The sequence below is a fragment of the Podarcis gaigeae genome, assembly GCF_964106915.1.
Source record: "Podarcis gaigeae genome assembly, chromosome: 11".
Lineage (NCBI taxonomy): Eukaryota > Metazoa > Chordata > Lepidosauria > Squamata > Lacertidae > Podarcis > Podarcis gaigeae.
In genome coordinates this window covers 20,920,517-20,942,334 of record NC_139687.1, presented here as the reverse complement: position 1 = coordinate 20,942,334, position 21,818 = coordinate 20,920,517, and the positions used below count along the sequence as shown (strand labels likewise).

The 21,818-nt window shown below is 42.4% G+C and overlaps 1 protein-coding gene across 12 annotated transcripts in view; it reads right to left on the bottom strand.

Annotated features, from left to right (window-relative positions):
• SEMA6A (semaphorin 6A) overlaps window positions 1-21,818 on the bottom strand; it is a 180,370-nt gene that overhangs the window by 23,259 nt on the left and 135,293 nt on the right. For 3 of the 12 annotated variants that reach the window (XM_083702229.1, XM_083702231.1, XM_083702230.1), the window contains 6 exons: window positions 21,091-21,267; window positions 19,379-19,519; window positions 19,169-19,249; window positions 17,918-17,976; window positions 11,268-11,288; window positions 2,978-3,142 (listed from right to left, as the gene is read on the bottom strand). In XM_083702229.1, coding sequence (XP_083558355.1) covers window positions 2,978-3,142; window positions 11,268-11,288; window positions 17,918-17,976; window positions 19,169-19,249; window positions 19,379-19,519; window positions 21,091-21,267 — 644 coding nt within the window. Of the gene's footprint in view, window positions 1-2,977; window positions 3,143-11,074; window positions 11,126-11,267; window positions 11,289-17,917; window positions 17,977-19,168; window positions 19,250-19,378; window positions 19,520-21,090; window positions 21,268-21,818 lie in introns of all 12 variants that reach the window. The other 9 variants (XM_083702234.1, XM_083702235.1, XM_083702225.1 and 6 more) reach the window with 5 other exon arrangements.

Genomic DNA, 21,818 nt, shown 5'->3' with positions numbered 1-21,818 from the left:
ATACGCACGTTCAAGTGCTAATAAAGTCTCTCTGGTAACCTCATCATTAGGAGAATTCAAGTGAAAACAATCATAGCCCATCAGCTTTACGCTGGGGGCCGTCTTGAAATTTGGAAGGAGATTGCAATAAGTAGGTCTGCTTGCCCATTCAGTCAACTGTTGCGCAGTCTCAAAAACCACAAAGAACAAAGCACACTCTACCAACTCTGAAAGATCTTTTTTTAAAAACTAGAGATTTACCAGCTGCTTGAAAAATATGTATAGATTGTTATTATAATTTCACCTTTTAACCGAATGCCCATAAATAAATAAATATCCATACAACTAAAATCTGCTCCCCTCATGTTTTCAATTCTCTTGGAACATCTAGGATTGACTAATGTGTTGTATGTAGGGCTGTCTTTGAATACTTTCAGAAACTGAAGTTCCAAAAAGGGGGTAGAGGAGCCACCAGGAGCTTGACGGAGAGTAGTTGATGGAACATACCTCACCAGTTCTGAAAAGCATTTCACTCGCTTCTAGTCTATTTATGACCACAATTCAAAGTGCTTGTATAAAACTCCATATAGCCTGGGAACAGAGGAACATCTCTTTCATTACAAACATCTTCAAAGACACTCCTTTCAGGTGCCTCCAACATTTGAGATAATGTGCCTGGTGACATCCCATTGCATAGTGGGACCTCAGGGAAGCTTGCCTGACATTAACATTCAGCATCAGGCAAAGACAATTTTATTATTTTAGTCCTTTTACTGTGTGTTTTTTTTAATTCTGTTTTGTATGCCTCCCTGGAAGATTTGCTGAAGAGTGGTGTATACCTCTTTCAAACAAATAAACAACAGCTATATGCTGTTCTTGAGATACTGAAGGAACTACCTAACAACTTAGGTAAAAGGTAAAGCCATTAGGTCCAGTCGTGGCCGACTCTGGGGTTGCGGCGCTCATCTTGCTTTACCGGCCGAGGGAGCCGGCGTACAGCTTCCGGATCATATGGCCAGCATGACTAAGCCGCTTCTGGCAAACCAGAGCAGCGCACGGAAACGGTGTTCACCTATATATCTACTTGCACTTTGACGTACCTAATTATCTACTTGCACTTTGATGTGCTTTCAAACTGCTAGGTTGGCAGGAGCAGGGACTGAGCAACGGGAGCTCACCCCGTCACGGGGATTCGAACTGCTGACCTTCTGATTGGCAAGTCCTAGGCTCTGTGGTTTAACCCACAGTGCCACCTGCGTCCCTACCTAACAACTTACACTTGGATAAACCAAAGTGCCCATTAGAGTAACTGACCTTAACTAAAAGGGCTTCAAGAATGAACAAGAGCTTTTCATTAACCAATTAACTTAACTCTGTGCTTAAAATTAGCAACAACCTTACACACTTACCTATGAGTAAGCCCCACTGATCTCCATGGTGCTTATGCCTGAGTAGACATCACTGTTCGTTGATAATCAATGGGCGTACCGCGCAATATCTACACAGATGTCAATGCCTGCTACCAAACGTGTCTACTCAGAAGCAAGCCTCATTTAGGGCAATGGAACTTAGGCTTCCAGGTAAGTGGGACAGAGCTGCACCCCAAACTGCAGAAAAACTTATTGCCTTAATTTAAACTAGAGGAAAATTTGACCCAAAGTGCTCTTTCCTCGCCGAAAAGCTGTCATCTGAGCACTACAGCTGTGCAACCCTATTCTTTGCCCGTGGGATTCCTATTGAAATTAAGGGAAGCTGCATGACATCAGCGTTGTAGTGGATTCTGTCCTAAAGTCTACCTTAAAGAAAGCATTTCCCCCCAGCTGAGAAGATTAAAGAACCTAGTTGCTTAATTCATTTAAGCTGGGAGCTCAAGCCACTTCAACCAGAGTAGTGTAGGGAACTCTCACTGAAATGAAAGGTACTGAGTGTAGCAAAAGTACAGACAGAACAGATGAAGCTGAAGCTCCCTGTTGAGAAGCATTAAAAAAGTGGACCGGACGACTTTCAAGATTTGAGCATCTGTGATTGCGATCACACTGCATGCGAAAATAGCCAATCCAAGGTGCAGCAACTGGCAAAAGATGGATATCATAGGAAGTGCCCATTCGCCCCTGTTTCAAAGATGTGCCGTTTCAATTATGGGGGGCTATAAATTGGAATTGTGGACACACGCCCTCACTCTAAAGTTTAATTAGAAAATGAAATAAAGACTGCAGCCTTATGATTAGCTGCCTGAGAGAGTGCACGGTGGCGGGTGGGACTTCTAGTGAAGAACTCAGAAACCTGGCATTTGTCCCGTTGTAAAGTTACACTTAAAAGAAAACAACTAATATTTGAGCTACCAAACAGCAAAATGTTGACAGTATGGGTACCTTTTTAATGATAAGAGAAAAGAAAGGGGCAGGGACAATTACAATGGCATCAACCGTTCCTGCCACAGCTATTTGTGGCCCAATATGCCCTGTTTCTTCATGCACAATCCACCAGGAAGATTTCTCAACATGAATGGGAGCACTGCAGGATGTTATTAATGTCAACTGGGCTTGTACAGGGGAACTTCCAGGTGGAATGTGTCCTTTATTTCAAGGGATTTTCGGTAACACTACTAAGTGGCTTGAACATGCAGCTTTAAATGAATTAAACATCAAAAGTACTTCCATACACTCTGTTGGAAGTGCGGAATGGTGAATAATGTAAAGCACATAGGTCATCTCCTATCACCATCATCTCATCTAGCTTAAAACTCCCCAGTCTTGTTCTCCAGCACACCCAAAGTTTATACGCTCACATTTGTTCTGTATGGTTTTCTTGAGTCACTGGGCAGCCGAAACCCAATTTTAAAATTTTATTATTTTGCTTTCTGCCTGTGTGTGTGATAAGCTTTTAATTATAGGGCCAGAGTTTTTATTGCAAGTTGCTGCGCTCCAGCTGGAAGCAGTTACACTGCAGCCGCTCCCCTCCCTCGCCACCACAGGAAGAATGATTTCCAAGGCCTTACCCTTCTTGTCCTGGTGATTATGGGATGAGACGGCCACATAGGGGTTTGTGTTTTCAGACGAGCCAACCGGATCCTTCCAATCGAGCATGCGGCCCCTAGCGTCATAGCCCTGTTGGGCTGGAGAGTCTGAAGTGGTAGTGCTGGGAACAAGGGAACTGGAGTGTCCTGTTTGCATCATAAATATAGTTAGGGAAAGGGAAAAGAAGCAGCAGCCTGACATCAAGCAACATTTCCAAAGGCATTTCCTTGAAGGAGGTGCATTATTTGAACCTTCAGGTCAATGAAATAACATACACCTTTCGGAGTCCACAGATCCCTTAACCAACTACATTCTTTCTGCGGCACCCCTGTGGGGCTCAGGAGCCCAGCTGTGTCACCCCTTGCCTGCAGAACTGGCAGCCTCTCACCCTTTTTCAAACACCCTCCCCTGTGGACTGTTCCCTCAGCCACCTCGCATCTCCCCTCTTCCTTGGGAGTCCTCTGGGCAGCTGCCGCAGCAACCCCTGGTCTCTGAGTCACCTCAGCTCCTGGCAACCAGCACCCCCTGGCCATCCCCAGAGGCACCATTTGCCTGGGGAGTTTGTAGCCAGGGCTGCTGCAACAAACAGCTGTGCAAGCCTTTGGGATGCAGAGATGCGAGAGGGCATCAGATGAGGGAGGGAAGGGAAGAGGGACAGAGGCCGGCGTTGCCTGCAGCACCCCTGACCATCATTCAAGGCACCCCAAGGTGCCCCGGCACACTGGTTGAAAACCACTGACATACACGATTAAAAGTCAAAGAGTTGCACATGTATTTTCAGCAAGGTGTGATCCTGAGAAGAGTGACAGGATGATCTACAGCAGCCTTTGCCGACCTGGTTTCCTCCGGCTGGCGCTGATGGGAAACGTAGTCCAAAATATGTGGAGGGCACCAGGATGGCAAAAGCTAAGCATTGAGCAAAGAGGATTAGCTGAAATTTGCTGCCAGGGTTAAGAGATCTTTGTGATTTGTGTGTGTCTCCTACATGTTTCCACAATGGAGCTTTATTTATGAAAAGGAAAGCACCGGCCATGGTGGTTGGATAATAGGAAAAAAGAGAGAGAGATGAGAAAAATAATCAAATGCAAAAGCAGAAAAAGATGAAGATAATCTGTCTCTTACTGTCTTCTTCCATTTGGGCAGAGATAACCCATTCAGCAACAAAAACCATAAAAAATGATTTTACCAGTCTCTTATTGAAAGCAAAAATGAAGTGTTGTCATAAGCCTTTCTAAGATATGAATTCTAGTGCTGCAAAGGAGGTTTCCTTATATCAGGCCATAGTATTTTGCTCACTTAGCCCAGTGTGCTTCACTCTAACAGCCACTCTCCAAGGACTCAGAAAGAGACTGGGAGGTATTTTTGTGCTCTCCATTGCCAAACAGTCTCACTTCAAAAACGAATGAAATGTGGAGGAAGATTGCTCCTAAAGATCTCGGAAAATCTGTGATGGGATATAGCAGATTCCAGTGATTTGCTATGGGCCTGGTTGACACCAAGCAATAACTAGATAATACTCCTTCTGGAATTTTGGGATTAAGTCTCCTCTCTTGGCCACTCATACTAGAAAGTAAACAGATGCATTTGGACCCATTAAATCTTCCTGCAGGCTTTCAAAGGCACCCTTCCATTTAGAGTACACGGCAGCAGCCAATCTGAGACCTTACACTGGCATGTACAAAAGAGCAGGTTCCTAATTTTCCAGGAGGCTGGAACAGGGAACTCAAAAGGTCATGTAATTGGGAAAAAAGATTATCCTAGCCATCAAAGCTACATGGAATTCCAGAAGAGCACATGGAACCACAGCCTGGCGGGAAACTGCTTGTTTGGGGATCATAAGCCTTTGTACAGGACAGGCAGAATTCCCATCCACAAGTCACTTGGGCCAACAGAACCTGCCTCTGAGGCAGGCATAGGGAATTTCCAGCTCAGGGGAAATTTTTGGTCCGCAAGGCTGTTTCAGCCAAGCCACGTTCATCATTGCTGTTGACATGCAGCCATCAAACTTGGTCCACAGCTATGCGTGTGCATAAATAAGGACCAAGCCCACTGACCAGATCCAGTTCCTCACACCTATGCTAAGGGATGATCAGGAAGTAGTAGCATAGCCAGGAGCATCACAGGCTCAAAAAATCTGGTGGGGAAGGCTATATACTATGTGGGGAGAAGACAAGGAGCAGGGAGAGTCAGCAGGGGAAAGAGGGGACTTGGAGGATGTGTTTGCTTTGAGTAGGGACTACTCAATGCAACAGAATGAGAGAGGTGAAAGTTGTTCTTCTCAGCCACATGAAGACTGCAAGGTGGCTTAGGAACTCATGCCACCCCTTATATATTATGCTCTCGTACTTGTAACTAGTTTGCAGGAAAGCAGGTCAGATTCACAGTGGAGCTATCAGTTGCAACAGCTAATCATTAACATGATTAATTTATAGGAATGTACCCCAGGCTTGAGAATTGCATTGACATGGGCACTGCATTATTCTTTATCTATTCTTTATCTATCATGACAGGGAGTTCAGTTCCACCAGTGCCCATTAATAATGAAAACTTAGAGGAGTTGCCTTAAGGATTTCCAAAAGAATTATTTAAAATTTATATTCTTTGAAAATAATAATTCCTTTAATTGGAGCGGGGTGGAGGAGGAAGGAAACCCCCACCCATTTGTTTTCTTGGCATTTGGGAATATAGTAGGGTGCCTAAACGTGTCTACAGAGAAGGAAAATCTCTGGAGATCTTGATATCAGCATTTTTCATACACTGGTTGCTTTGAATGTAGATAAAATCGGTGGAAACATATTTGGCTTCTGTAATTGGGGCTGCTGCAAAAAATAAAATAAAATAACATACTCCCTAGCAACATGGTCATCCATAAGCAGTAATCGCCCCCCCCCCAAAAAAAAACCCACTGAGGCAGTGAATAGCCATGGAAATTTATATCCTGAGTTTTTCCTGCTCATTCCCTGCAATTAGAGGACTACTGATATATCTCCTCCCCTGGGCAGCCCAACCTTCTGTTTACTCTTGTACATCACAAAAACTTGTTCAACTTGACCAGGAATGCAGTTCTCAGCACAATAAAGCAATTAGTTGTATCTAAAGGTATTAGGAGTAGAAGGAACCATTGCCAAATAGCAGTTGCATTTCATGCTTTGATTTAATACGCATTTTCCACCCACATCCCAGTACAGATACTTTTCAGTTTAGATGCGTTCAGAGGGGCCATTTTATGGTTAAGCTGTACGTATGGTTAAGGAAAACCTTTTCTTAATACGGTAATCTAGGGAAAATATTTGCCCAGGGGACACATTCTCTGCAGTAAGTGTTCCCAAACCATATGCTTCAACTATGTGGAGAACTCATTGATAATGGAAAGCTGTAACTATGTAAAAAAATATATATTAATGAGTACCAGATGGTAGTAGGGCAAGAAAGTGTTTCACTGAAATGTCAAAAATCAGCCTATTCACTCCGTTACTAATATGTTAGTCTACTGCACATTGAGAAATGATTTGCTACATGTAATCAAGATAAATTCGCTTTCATCTCGGTTTGAGAGATGAGTGAACAAAGGCCAAAAAACCAGAGCATACTATTCTTTCCCACCAGGTCTTGAAATTTCTAGCTGGTTGCACTTTGGACTTGCTAGCTGGGTCAGCAAACAACCTCTTTTGCCAATACTTACCCACTTGGAGCTCTAGCCTAGCCCAAAGTTTTGCCACGTTCATTGTCTATCTGCATTCTGATACAGGATATGAAGAACTGCCTTTTGCTAAGCCAGTTCAATGATCCATTGAGATAACTGCCGACAAGGCAGAGAGTTTGGTTTCCCAAGGATCTCAGACAACTGTATTTCCTAGGACAGTTATGTGAATTCTTATTTGGTCCCTTATATGAAAAGTATATACCTTTACTAAGCTGTGCTTCCCTATCCTGTAGAATGTGTTGCCATTCTTTTAGATAGCAGAATGGCTCACTGCAAAACTGTAAATTGAAGGCAATGGGAATACTTGAGGTTATGGTCACAATAGCATGGGAGTCCTTACTATTCTTTTTTTAAAAAACCAAAAAGAAAACACCCACCTGTGTAATATCTAGACTACATGAAAACCGGATATATACAATCAAATATAGAAGATGCCTTCTGTTTAATTTCTCAGAAGGAAAAAAATATTCTGCAAAAATAGTTTTTTACTATATTTTGAAAGTTTACCACAGTGTGCTTGAATCACTGCCAACATAGCATTATTTTTCAAACCAGTTTTTTCAGCTTCAATTTTAAAACTGTAATTCTTTCAGGTTTTAAAATTGAGCCTGATTTAAAAAATACGCACCATGCCAAGATACCTCTTTCACGATTTGTAAAACTTTTGTCATTGTAATAACAGTATACAAAGAAGAAATTGAATGCAACCAGAAGACTTCACGGAAAGGATCTTGAAAATGTTAAGACGGGTTATCAATGCATACTAGCATTTGTTCTAAGAGACGGCAGATATTAAAATGCTCTACGCACTCTTCAGTTATGTGACTAGAGAACAACCTAGTAAGACAATGAATGGGGAAAGTTAAAGCAACACCACAAAGGGAGACAGGATGTGGCAGCAGCAAAATGAGGGCCCTCATTCACTAAGACTGATGCATATGAGAGTAAAATTTTACAGGAAGAAAGCCTGTTTTGTTCTCCCCTTTCCCTGTGCCATGTGTATTTGACTTTTTGGCAGAACAGGTGCTTGACATGGTTGGTATGATTATTTTGGATATGGGAAACAATTGTGCATGAAAAGGTCAGATGCTTAAGTCTTTTCAATTTTATCACCTGTTATGTAAATTATTGCAGGAGTTTATCTGTCACGGCAGATAAGAGAGGGGGAAAAACAACAACCCAGAGACTGAACTGGCAAGAAAAAATAAGAAGCAGCAAGGAAGTGCAGAAAACCATTCATTTCCTTGGCAATTGGGAGCATATTAGGCATCTTCCTCTGTCACCCACAGAGATCTCCTACTGTGCATTTTCGGAAGTGGCAGTGTGCAGATCCAGTGATGAAACAAGCACATCTACCGCTTTGCCATTTTGCCGTAGGCAGAGCAGAATGCTCCTACGTTTTCTTACTGTTGACTACAATGGGAAGAAATTAACTACGTCAGCCCCATGGCGGATGCAGCACTCCGTGGGAGTATTGAGGAAGCAAAGAAGCTCTGGATGAGGCCTATCCATGCTCCATTTTCCCCCGATTGACTGGCAAGACATTTGCCAGTGGAACATCTATTCCACCAGAGCTTTATTTGGGTGGGGTGCTTCTAGCAGCATTATGTATCATCACATACCGCTGTGGGGTGCAGGCCAGTGGGATGGGGTGTTTTATTGTTTGTTGTTAATTAAAGGTAAAGGGACCCCTGAAAATTAAGTCCAGTCGCGGACGACTCTAGGGTTGTGGCACTCATCTCGCTTTACAGGCTGAGGGAGCCGGCGTTTGTCTGCTTCCGCAGACAGTTTTTCCGGGTCATGTGGGCAGCATGACTAAGCTGCTTCTGGCGAACCACAGCAGCGCACGGAAATGCCATTTACCTTCCCGCTGGAGTGGTACCTATTTATCTACTTGCACTGCATGCTTTCGAACTGCTAGGTGGGCAGGAGCTGGGACAGAACAATGGGAGCTCATCCCGTCATGGGGATTCGAACTGCCAACCTTTCGATCGGCAAGCCCAAGCGGTGCAGTGGTTTAACCCACAGCGCCACCTGCGTCCCCCTTTGCCGTTAATTACGTTGTCAATTAAAATTAAATAAAATCTGTGAGTGCCTTGACACTCACTCTGCCACACTGCACACAGCAATCACAATAGCAACCGATATGCCGCATGGGAGGAAATGTTGCATCCTCTCAGTTATAAAATATTACAGTCTGGTCACAATAATGATTTCCCTGCAACTGAAGAGCACCTTTTTGACAATCTGGAAGCTTGCCTATTATCCGCAACAAAATATTACGTTGCCTGTTTCCTCCAAGTACTGCTTAAACTTTGGTCCTTCTAATGGAATTTCATTTAAATGTGAGGGATTTCCGCCCAAGGAAATATATTTCAGCAGAAAGCAGCCTCTATCAAAACATGTTTTAGTATCAGCTAGGAAAATTTGCCAGGCCGTAAGTGTCAATGCTTATTGCTTTGGTTGATGGAAGGCAAAGACTTTAAAAGCTATGGGGTAGTGCTTAAATTATAATTTTGATTCTTGTCAATGCTATGATAGGGGGAGATCATGTGCCTTTCTCCTTTCCAAAACCCAACATCGTTTCCGATAATACTTCAGTTGATGCTATGTGTTTGCATGTATAACTTGAAAAAAAAATTCTCTCCTCATTTACAGAGTGGAAGTTCCGTATTAAAATGAAATACTGCCTCCCCATGCAAAACGAAGGTCAGATATCTCCCCATGGGTCTTCCTGTGTTTTCATTATTATACTAGGACACAAATGTTGTTTGCAAATATTATAACCCCAGATGGAAAACAAGTTTAGGAAAAAATAACATCGGTTTGCTTTACTAATAAAAGGGCTGACTCTTACAATTATTTATGTGTGAAAGATAGGTACACATGCATTTTGAAAGTCAAGTTCTGCTTCACCTGCTACACAGTAAGGGTAGAAGTAGAATCTAAGAAAGAAACATCATGCATCTTTCGTAACGTAAGAATGCCTCATCTGCTATTCCAATTCTTCTCTGTGAATTTCCCCCTTGTTTGTTATCTCCCTGCCCCCAGCTAGGTGCACTTCCAGGGTCAGAATATGGTGTGTGTGTGTGTGTGTGTGTGAGAGAGAGAGAGAGAGAGAGAGAGAGAGAGAGAGAGAGAGACAGAGAGAGAGAGAACACCAGTGACTGAGGAGAAGATTAAGCACCCCATATTTCTGCCCATTGATCCTCTACTGATAGTGTTGCCCACTGATATATTTTTGCTCCCTTGGCAAACATGGGCTTGGGACCATATGTTTGGCAATACAGCATCTACTTCTTGTGCTTTTCATGGCTGAAAAATGACAACTGTTGTCCATAAGTTGAGGGCAAATTTGCCCCAACACAATGGAGAACTTCAGCTGGATTTCTTTGGCTCTCTTGGCCAATCACAGAACCAGGCAGAGGGCCTTTTTGGTAGTTGTTCCTGCTCTGTGGAATATGTCAAACAGATAAACAGCTGTGTGGTTTTTAAAATACATCTGAAGGCAGCCCTGTTGAGGGAAGTTCTTAGTGTCTGATGTTTTATTGTGTTTTTACTGTTTTTTGTTGGGAGCCGCCTACAGTAGCTGGGGCAACCCAGTCAGATGGGCAGCATATTTATTTTTATCATCATCATCTGGTAGCTGAGTATTTAAGTCAGGACTTCCCACTCTTCAGCCTTCCTTCCTTGAGTAGGAGATACAAAATTTGTCGCCAGTGCTTCATTTTGGGATGGAGGCCTGATGTGCCCTTCTCCAATTTAGCCATACTTTAACTGTCTGCGCATTTTGATTTTGTATAATATGGGTGGTATTCAAAACTAGTCTTACTCAGAATAGACTCACTGGAGTTAATGATTGTGATTAACGTAGGTCCATTAATTTAAACAGGTCTCCTCTGAGCAGGGCTTAACTGAATACCACCCTACAACCTTTTGGACTAAATGTTATATATCTCAATGTGTATTGAGTACATAACCATGATGTCCTTCATACTAGATGGCATAAACTTGACTATGAAGCTTGGTCACTTTATGCACAAAAATATACTTCAGGTTTCTATACTCTTTTGCCTAGGAGTTGTTCCTTTCTCCTATAATTTCCTTTCCCAAAGTTCTGTAGTTTAAGCATGTGAATTTACAAGACATTTGGCTTTAGTTCGCATTAAGCTTACTTCAAGGGTCGCTGTGGACAAGGAAAGACTGAAATAACTGTGCTAGAGTAAGATAAATGAATCTTGTATCAGTTTAGTGAACTAGGCCCCAAAATGAAAAGGACTATATCTACTTTGGAATGGAAACTACGAACTACTACCACAAGGATTTGAGGAAGATTATTATTATTTTTTTAAAAAAACAAAACTCCAAAACTGACCATACACTGTAGTGTAAGACATTTCATGATCTGATGAAGTAGTTGAAATGTCTATGAAAAAAAGTAAATAAGGGCAAAATATTAAAACAATAAAAACATGGAAATATTTGACAAGATTGTAAAATATATGATTCCTCCAAAATTGATCTGCACAGACAGGTATTAAAACAATGTGGAAGGGTAACTTCCTTACCATTCAGTGCTACGAACGAATCTGGAAAAAAAAAGAGAAAGGAGAGGGAGGGGAAAGGGGAAAAATTATTTCTAATATCGTTCTAAGTTGTCTGTCCACAAAACCTCACATACATCCTTACTGCTATTCATGTGTATAGTGTCACTCTCTGTTTGTGCTGATTCTCTCATATGGTTTTATCATATTGATAGTTGAATCTTGCCTTTAAAAAACTTGATTTTTATTCTTGCAAAGAGAAACATGGGGTTCTTGGATCCCAAAAGGAGATATGAGTTCTATTTGTGCACGGGGAGGTGGGTGAGAAGAATGACATCTCAACCACCTTTTGGGAAGGGATTTGGGGGGCTCATGGGGAAACCAGGAACAACCCTCCCTATGGTCAAGTGAAAGTGCCTTTGGAGAGTACAAAGGAAGGTCTGCATTCAAGCCGTGGCATAATCTTCTTGGATCAATATTTAAACACTCTCTTTGGTACTGCACAGCTATTGTACACTGTAGTTTTGATTATAAAATTGTTAGTTTTTCTGAGATATTTCAACCTCGAGTGGGGTAACTTTTTTAAAACAGAAAATAAAAAACCCCAACCAAATCCGTATGGGTAACCAATTAGAGATTGGTTTGCAGAGTTTATTTATAATCAAGAGATCTTGACTAGCAACGGTAATTCCTGTAGCCATGCAGTTCTCTTTGTATAACCAAGGGCACATTTCCGTTTGTCCCATGAATAGAAAGCATGGATCCAAGCAATTTTCCTTTTGCCCTGTTCCTTTCCCAAGGAAATTCCATTCTTTAGTGCTCAACTGGAGGAAACGTCAGTCCTGAATTGCTGTTTGCTCTGACTGAGCACTAAAGAGCAGTTTTCTCTGGGGAAAAGCAGAGGGACAAAAGGAAGTGTGCATGAACCCCAAAGCTTAGTTTAAGAAGAAAGGGAACAAGTAATGTGCCAAACCATATGAGCGAATCATGATCGGAATAAAGGGAACGACAGGATTGGCAACAAAAATAAAGATAGGTTTGTGTGCTGCATCTTGGTGGGTCACCTAGGCTTTCAAAACAAATGGGACCCAGGCTTGAGCATATAACTAGCTGTATGCAAAAGGATCGATCTCACTCAGGGTGCAAGACTGGTGCCTTTATAATAAACTTTGTCAATTAACTATCATGTCCTAGCTCCTTTGAGCCAGCGTGACAAAACCAGAACCTGTCATGATGTGGTAAGAAATTCATCTTAAAAATAATTAGTTGGTGTATATCTATATGGTTGAATTTCAAATGCTCTTTAGTAGTCTTACATTCAGTTTTGGTGGAATTCATAAAGAATAAATCTGGAGCGCAATCTCTGTTCAGATTTATGTGCCAAATGAGAGTGAGGAATGCAATGAAAGATGCCATGGTCCCCAATTCCCAATTGTGAATTACCAGGAAATTATCATGTTCTCGTTGTAAACTATGGGATAAGCTTCACGCTGGAGGAGAGATGGGTGCGATCAAATTCGTACACAGAGATGGCCCTATTCCGTATTCAGTTGTAGCCTGGGATCATTCCTATGCATGGAAGCCTGCCTGTCCAGGGGGTATGACTAAAACTTTCTCAAGCTGGCAGAAAGGCTCCAGATTCCTTGCCTTTGAACAGCTTGATGCGGAAGAGAGAAAAGCTCATGCGTGGAAAGCAAACTGGATTGCAAGTTATAAACAAAGTGGCAAATGCAGTAGGACTGCATGTCTCTGTTATGTACAATGGGACCCACTCCGTAGTTTATATGGGTCTGTATATATTTATTTCATCAACTGACATTGACGAGAAGAGTTACGGTACATACAAACATGCGGGCTGTTTGGCACTCATCTAACTGTACTAGGTTTTAATCCACATAGTACTCAATATACAGTTGTACCTTGGTTCTTGAACAGAATCCGTTCCGGAAGTCCCTTTGACTTCCGAAAATGTTTGAAAACCAAGGCGCAGCTTCCAATTGGCTATAGAAGTTGCAGAAGCTGCGTCAGACGTTCGGTTTCCAAGAAACCTTTGCAAACCAGAACACTCACTTCCAGGTTTACAGCCTTTGGGAGCCAAAATGTTCAAGTTGCAAGGCGTTCGAGAACCAAGGTACGACTGTGAATGTGGTTGATTTAACATTCTATGGGAAGGAAGGTTATTGGTTTGTTTTCATTTTATTATGTATTTTGTGTTCTCATTGTGTATTTTTATGTTGTGAGCTGCCCTGTGAACGTCAGATGAAGAGAGGTATACAAACAAACAACTAAAAATGGAGCTAGCTTCCAGGGGAAATGCCTTTGCAATCCCACCCGCAGGGATGGATTTAGTGATGTGCGAGTGGTGCACGTGCATGTTGCACAGAGCCATGGGGGCATCGCCTCAAAGCTGGGGAAGTGGCCTTAAAAAGCTGGGTGAAGTGAGGCACAGGGATTTGGGAAAGAGGTGTGAGGGCTCTGACAGGGTCTTTGAGCCCTAGTTAGCACTGTCCCAGCTCTGGGTAGGAGGGGGAAGGCTCTAGGACCCTGCCAGAGCCCTTGTGTCTCCTCCAAAGCTGGGCAATTCCTTACTCAGCTTTGGAAAGGCAGTGCAGGGACTTGGGAGGGATGGGCAAATTTTGGCCTTGCACAGGATGCCATAATACCAAAATTCACCGTCAGCACCTGCCACTGAACTCAATGGGTTTAGATTACACAGTCGTACCTTGGATCTCAAATGCCTTGACTCCCGGACAAATCAGCTCCCAAATGATTGAAACCTGAAAGTGAGTGTTCCAGTTTTCGAACAATTTTCGGAAGCTGAATGTCTGGCGCAGACACTCCTGCAGCCAATTGGAAGCCGCACCTTGGTTTTTGAACGGTTCCGGGAGTCAAATGGACTCCCAGAATGCATTCTGTTTGAGAACCAAGGTATGACTGTACACTATTTTGATTTTAGGTTGTGAGCACTGGAACGTAACTTCCAAGTTAAGCTAACTATGAAGCATGATGTTTTGTTCTTAGCAATTCAAGAATGTAGGTCTCAGCCCTAACGGCTTGTAAATTCAAGGCACATTCACCTCAGTACATTTACTCATAAAGGTGCAAGCTTCACTGATTTTATGATTGCAACTTTGCAAGTCCTTTTTTTGGGTGAAATTTACTTTGAGATAACTATGTTCAGGATCCAAGAATTCAGTGTCTGGGCTCCTCTTGGAGGAAGGGCAGGGTAAAATTATAAATAACCACCACCATCATTACCCTCTTGGAGTAAATTTCCTGGAATTTACTTCCAAGTAGGCATATTTAGGATGAGCTAGAAGTATTTAAAATGCACGCCACGTTCTTTTCCTTTCTCTGTTAAATGATACATATTTTCCCCTCTTTCTCTTTTAGCCAATTAAAAGCAATTAAAGTTATGAGGATAAGGATATTTAAGGTGAGTTGAGGATGCACCTTGAATTATCCTTAAGCACTGCTGAAGGAATTAGGATACGGCTGTTTTGTGTAAAACCAAGGCACTGAGGCAGTAACTTAAAAGACTTCTGGCATATGAGCTTCTAAATGCTCCTCCTGAGGTTAGCACAGATAGGCTGATTTTAAGAGTTAGAGAAGAAGGTTACATCTTGGATGTAGTTCATGAGTTTTGAACATTAAATAATTGGCCATGTGTGTGTTTTTCATCTCAGGGGGTACATTCTGTTCTGATAGCTTTACATTATCTTGATTTGCCTCTTACTCAACGAGAGCGCTGCTGATCCTTCTGTAGCTCTTTGTGAACAAGAAACTCTCAAGGCTGGCTAAAGGTATCAGAACATAGAGCTGTCTCAAGAGCTTTCAACCGTGCTGCCCTCCAGATATTGCAGAACTACAACTCCCATCATCCCTGCCCATTGGTCATGCTGGCTGGGCTGAGGGGAGTTAAAGAGTCCAACAACACTATCAGAGACGAATTATATGTTAGATGCAAGGGAAAACATGCATTTCAATGCCTGCAGAAGAGAATTTGGAGAAGGAAAGAGTCAAGGAGGGAAAGTGTTAAGGGATCTACACATACACACCCCTTCTTCAATTGTCCAAATTTCACTCTGCTGAATATACTATGGTAGGACTGGTTGATATGGTAGCCTCCAGAAATTGCTGGACTCCAATCCCTGTTGTTCCCAGCCAGTATGACCCATTGGCCAAGGATGCTGTGAGCAACATCTGAAGGGCACACATTCCTTCTCTCTCTTTGGGGCGCTACATGCAGCTATGTGTAGCTAACTTTGTAGGGTTTATGTGGTAAGCATAGGGTTTATGAATTGCATTTGCACTGATTTGGTGCTTTTCAAAGTGTGCAGTTGGTTCGATTTCATTTAAAGAAGGCCTTTTCAAATCTGCTCAAGAACAAATCACTTTGGGACATGCACAATGAAAAACAGGTATTCAAACATACATGCTCTCAGCTCTGTTCACATTCTAAATCTTTGTGTATAAATTGATTCAAAGTTTTGGACACTATCAGGTGATAGGCGGTAGCAAGTTTGATCAAGCACCTCACATAGATCATGACAGCTTCAGGAATACAGACCACTAACAATCAATAGTTAACAATCAAGTTAAGATGCTCCTTGCTCTTCCCTTTTCAACTACTGACTGGCAGATCTATATCTAGTTCTGTTCACTTAAACATAGCTGAATCCAAAGTTTGGATTGCCTACACTGCAGGCTGTGTCTTTTTCCTGAGTACTGTACTTAGGTAGCCCAAGTCAAAACCTGGCTCCATTTTTGTAAAGCAAACATGCATTTGTTTAAAGCCGCTTTAAGCAAATGTTTATTTGCATTAAAAATCTATAGTTGGAATCAGACTCTGAGAATATGCTTATTGCTTCCAAATTGGGATGAGCCAAAATGTTTAGATGCAAACATCATTAACACGAAGAAAGTGTCTTGTAGAGGGCCTGAAATGAATCCCCAAAGTTTATTCCCTCACTCTCTTTCCTGCTTTTGCTGAAGTGGCAAAACGTCCGTGAAAACCAGGCTGTATGGCAAGCAGGGAGGTTTTTTTTAAAAAAGCCCCCAAACAACTTTTGTCTGGATTTTCAACTTCTGGGAATATGGCAACCCTATAAATATTGTTAGTCCTAGTAATAGTGATGCTGGTCTATAGCCAAACAGGGCCAGCCCCACAGGTGAGGAGGTCTGTGGCGAAGTGCCATCTAACAGCCCTCTCCCCAGTGCACTCTTATATTGTGAAGTGACGGCCCCCATAGCCACAGCCCCAAGGGATTCAAAAAATGCAGGCAGCCGATCCACAATTAATATATGCATGTGTCTGCATGCACCCACACTCTGAAGAGGACATAGCATAACACCCAATGACTGCAATTGCATGCATAGCTTCCTAGGAGTAAGCTCAACTGAACTGCAGCGCTGCTTATTTCGAACTGCAAAGGTTCAACTTGTAAAACACATTGAGCTGTAACAAAAGATCTTCAGCCAGCTGAACTGCAACCTTAGATTCTAATTAGAAATGCAAACAGAAGTAGGTATCCCCATCAAAGGAAATAAGTACCCAGACTCTGCTTGATTTTGTCCCTCATCTTCTGATTTCCTCTATGTTATTTTGTCGCAAACAAACTTCATTCACCTGACAGACGGAGGGCCAGGGGGCTCCAGCAGTTGATGGTATCGTTCTGCAAAAAGTTACACTACGATGCTGCCCCCGCCTCACCCGCTAACATCTGCTCCCAGGTCTTGAATTTGCCAAATGTTTGTGTGTCACTTTAGATCTTTGGGGACGAAAAGAGGGTTGTCAATATGATTTAATAGGCAGGGCCTGTATTTCCACCCATGTTTCAATATTGCTTAACTTTTGGGGAATTGGGAGTAAATCCAAGATGGTGGTTCAAAGCCACTTGGCACCAAAGCCTAAACAAACAAACAAACAAACAAACAAACAAACAAACAAACAAACAAACAGTGTTTTTTTTTTGTTTTGGTAATGTGGCCCAGAGTAGGTGTCAGGAGTGATCCCTCCCACGGCACTTGGGCCCTGGCAGCTATCCAAGTATGCCTTATGGTGGTGCCGGGCTCGTAGCCAAATCTAATTGGCTTTGTGTTTATGTTACTATTGCTAGGATAGAATGGTTATTTTTTTTAAAAAAAGAAAGTATGGAAGCAGCAGCTGATTGTTGCTAGGATCTTATTCTCTCTAGAGCATCACCTGCTAAAATATCCCATCTCTGCGTCTGTGGTGAATGTTGCCAATCTGTGAACGCTTTTGCTCTTGTAACACCAAAAAATTGCCGGAAGGGACACAAATGTCTTGTGTAGGAGGAAATATTCAAAAAACGTGCCCCGTGGCTGATTTCAATGTTACCCTAGGCACCAACTCAGCATTCAAAAACACTCCTCTTACACAACCTAGGTGGAATTTGTAATTACATTTTCTTCGGAGCTAGGTTTTAATTCCAACACAATTGCCATTTAAATATGTGGTGTTGTTGTACAGCAAATTTCCTTGAATGCTTCTCTTGTCTTTTTTTAAAAAGGTCTGTTGTTAAAACACTGTTTTCGCTATTGTCATGATTTTCTATCTTTAACTTTGCTGATACTGAGCAGGCAGCACCCAAGCATCTATAGAGATTCTCTAATGTAGGATAAAATAAAAGAGCAGAAACAGTTGTGCTTACTTTGGCAGTCTCCCAGGCCATCGGTATTGCCATGCTCAATGTCCTGCTCAAATGCAAGTCTAAACAAAAGAAAGAAACAGGCTGGTGAGAATTACTGCACTCACAGGCCTCAACACACTGAGCCTAGAAGTGAAAGGAAGAAAGAGACAAAACCCGCTTATTATTCTAACACTTGCACAATGCAAGCAGAAGAGGATTCCTAATGAGATCCCCAAGTATTCCTTCTCACCCTTATCTTTACGTGACAACCAATATAGAACCAGTACTGTACTGCAACATGGGCACATGTCAGGACAGATAGTTTCTGTACCTAGACTTCTGATGTGATCATGCCACGGTATTTAACTGAAACTTAAGGAATATATATTGGCATGAAAGATGCAGTGTTCCCCTCCCCACCCCAAAAAAACCCCCAATAACCTGGAGAATGTCTGGGGCTCATTTGTATGAATCTAAAAACACAAAGCAGGAAATGGTCATTCAGAGTGGCAAACACAGTATTAAGCTTATGTGGAAAGGTTTGCTATCTGCCCATGAAAGTCCTCCTTGGATATATGAATCTATTACAAAAAGGTGGCTTGGGCATCCCTGTTCTGAGTTAGTACATGACATAAAAATGTGATAAGGAATCTGCAGTTGAGGCCTTTTTTTTACAATGGCCTTCTTAACTTAGAATGTGAGGAGGTATGTGCTTGGTAATTTGATATGGTCTTGTGCTGTAAGGAAGCCCATATCATTTATTATTGTTGTTGTTGTTGTTGTCGTTGTGCTGTAAGGAAGCCCATATCATTTATTATTGTTGTTGTTGTTGTTATTGTTACTACTACTACTACTACTATTATTATTATTAATTGACTTTCTATCCCACCCTATACCTGCAAGTCTTGGGGCGGTTTTAGGGCGGTATATAATTCTCAGATTTTCTGAATTGTGCAATACTGCTGTGCCATGAAACCACAACAACATGGCATCTCAGCATGAGGCAAGTTATCTTAAATGTTACGCGACAAAGAGGTGAAAAGAACACAAAAAAAGTTTTCTGGTGGTCTCTCCGCGTTGCATGTCTATGTAGCTCCAATCCTAGTCAGAAATAAATCTGCCTATAATAGTACCATGGAAGCATAGAGAATAGAAAGAAAACAAATGTTTATTGGCTGCCTGCTGGTTTTCATCAGAACTCTATTCAAAAGCCTATTTGAGCAATACTGTTACTGCAGGTTAATGTACCTCTCAATGCGAATTATAACTTACGTTGTTCCGGGTAACAGCTGCATGCATGCCCCACTTTCCTTCATCCAGCCACAATACGGGTCCCTAGATGCTATGCAGGCCCTTAATAGAGGAGACAGACATGGAGTTCTTTGCGATCAGTAGCTCAATGTCACTATCAACGAATCAATACTTTTGTGTGTTTGAGAATGGAGTTAGCAGTTGAGGGGACACACGTAAAGAAGTACCTACTTTTTGCACTTGCCGTGACGCTCACACCTTCCGAGGGGAACCCTGATTAAACAGTTAGAGAATGCTACATAGAGGGCACTGCTTTGCTTATCCAGCTGCATCCCTATAATTCTCTTGTCTTCCACCCCATCATAGCTGCACCTGATTTGGAGGGGGAGAGAAAGGCCGTTTGATCAGCTCAATGGAATCAGAAAGACAATTTGTTTACAACAGAAACATTTCTCAGACAGGATTAACTCATGAAAGTAGAAATTTCCAGTTTACTAACAACAACAACAGGCACATAAGCAATTCAGGTTCCCAATCTGCTGTCCTGGAGGGGGTTGGATGGTGCAGAGGGAGAGGTGTCTGGCTCTGCTGCCATGTAGCTCCCAACTTCACCTGTATAAACCACAAGCAGAAGCCAGCACCAGTAGTATCCCTGCTGGTAGTAGCCAGCAGATGCTTCTGAAACAGGCTAGAAGGCCGGAGGAGAGCTGGGCTGGTCAAGTTTCCACTGGACTACAAGCTGGTCTGGCTACCAGCAACATGCTCAATCTAGGCCTCTCTCCTGTGCCAGTGTGGAACTGGTGTGATGGGAAAACCACCAGGATTTCCATGGCCTGCCTTCCCTCCTAATCCAGCTGTGCTCTGGACTTAGTAGTCCCTCAGCCTCTCCATTAAACCTTGCTGCTGCCTGCCAGGAGTTTGGTTTGCTCCCTAAATCATATTATCATTTAAACTAATATCCTGATTTGCGGAGCCTGCTTAAGAGACTGGGAGGTAGGGTGACTCAGCAAAGAGTGACAAGGAAGTTTTGCTTTTCCCTCCTGGGAGGCACATCCAGGGATGAAAAGGCTGCAGAGTGCATAGGGAAAACAATCCAACCCCACTCCTCGCTATCTTCCCATATTTCATCCATTACGTGTGTGTGTTTGTGTGGAGGGGGTGTTGTTTGCCAACTTAAAGGTAAAGGACCCCTGACCATTAGGTTCAGTCATGACCGACTCAGGGGTTGCGGCGCTCATCTCGCTTTATTGGCCGAGGGAGCCGGTGTACAGCTTCTGGGTCATGTGGCCAGCATGACTAAGCCGCATGGAAACGCCGTTTACCTTCCCGCCAGAGCAGTACCTATTTATCTACTTGCATTTTGACGTGCTTTCAAACTGCTAGGTTGGCAGGAGCAGGGACCGAGCAACGGGCACTCATTCCATAGTGGGGATTCGAACTGCCGACCTTCTGATCGGCAAGTCCTAGGTTATGTGGTTTAACCCGCAGCGCCACCCACGTCCCTTTTGCCAACTTACAGAGACAGTGTATTTGAGCATTCATAGAGTTACTATTGAGTACAGGAGAATCCCTGCATCAAAAGGTTGGAAGGTGATCAGAATGGCAATGGGAACAGTGTTGACAGGGCTACTGCAGTCATCCCCGCAACTCCCTTACACGTTAATTTAACATGCTGCCTGAATGCCTGAAGAGGCCTATAGTTGCAATACCCAAAATAATGTGTTTACTATTCCGTTTGTGTGTGTGGAGGTATAATTATTTGCTGTGATGTGTTGACCACAGTCATTTTTTAAATGGGGAAATAAAAATTCCTGAAAACAACAACATATATTCCACATTCAATACTAATAAAAAAAAACCCAGTTTCCTTGGCTCTCCACCCCCATTGGGCTGCACTATGTGTGAGACTAACACATATAGGAAAGAGAACCAACAATACATACTTTTCAGAATTGTAAATGCTCATCTCCTCCAGGAAAAGACTGTCATTTAAAAAACCACTGTTTCCTGTCCTGACCAAGAACTTCAAAATGATTCCCTTCTCTGATCCAAGGAAAACCACAGTGTGATTCCGATTTGGCCCAGCAGCATTATCCACAGCAATTTTGGTCAGGCGGTATCTGGAACAACATTGCAGTTTTAATTATCCCAATAGGCTGTCATTTGCTTTATCTTTTTTTCCCTTTCTTTCACTTTATAGGTCAGTATTTAGTATTTTTATAAGGCAGAGCTTATCTATTCAAATGTAAACACAATTTCCCACTTAAAATAGACAGATCCAAATTATTTCCACACAGGACATGATCATGCCTAGGGTGGGCCAATATGGCTAAAACAACAAGGCCACTTTGAAAGCTAGATTTATTCTGCAACTTTGAGGCAAGCACACAGGGAGAGCCATACATTGGGAGTTGAGAGGTCACAGCATTTCACTGCCTGATTCTCCATTTAGTTTAGTTCAAATCTGTTACCTAAAGCCGTAAGCTATCATAATATAAAACAATTCATGGAGAGCTTTTTGCATGGTTACTGAATTCTGTATCCTATTTTTGTATGTGGTCCTACATCCATGTACAAAACTATCCGTTTATTCCTGAAAGATGTACAACTAAATATTTACAACATACAAACACCTGTGACACAAAGCTCACAAATCTTCTGATGCATATTC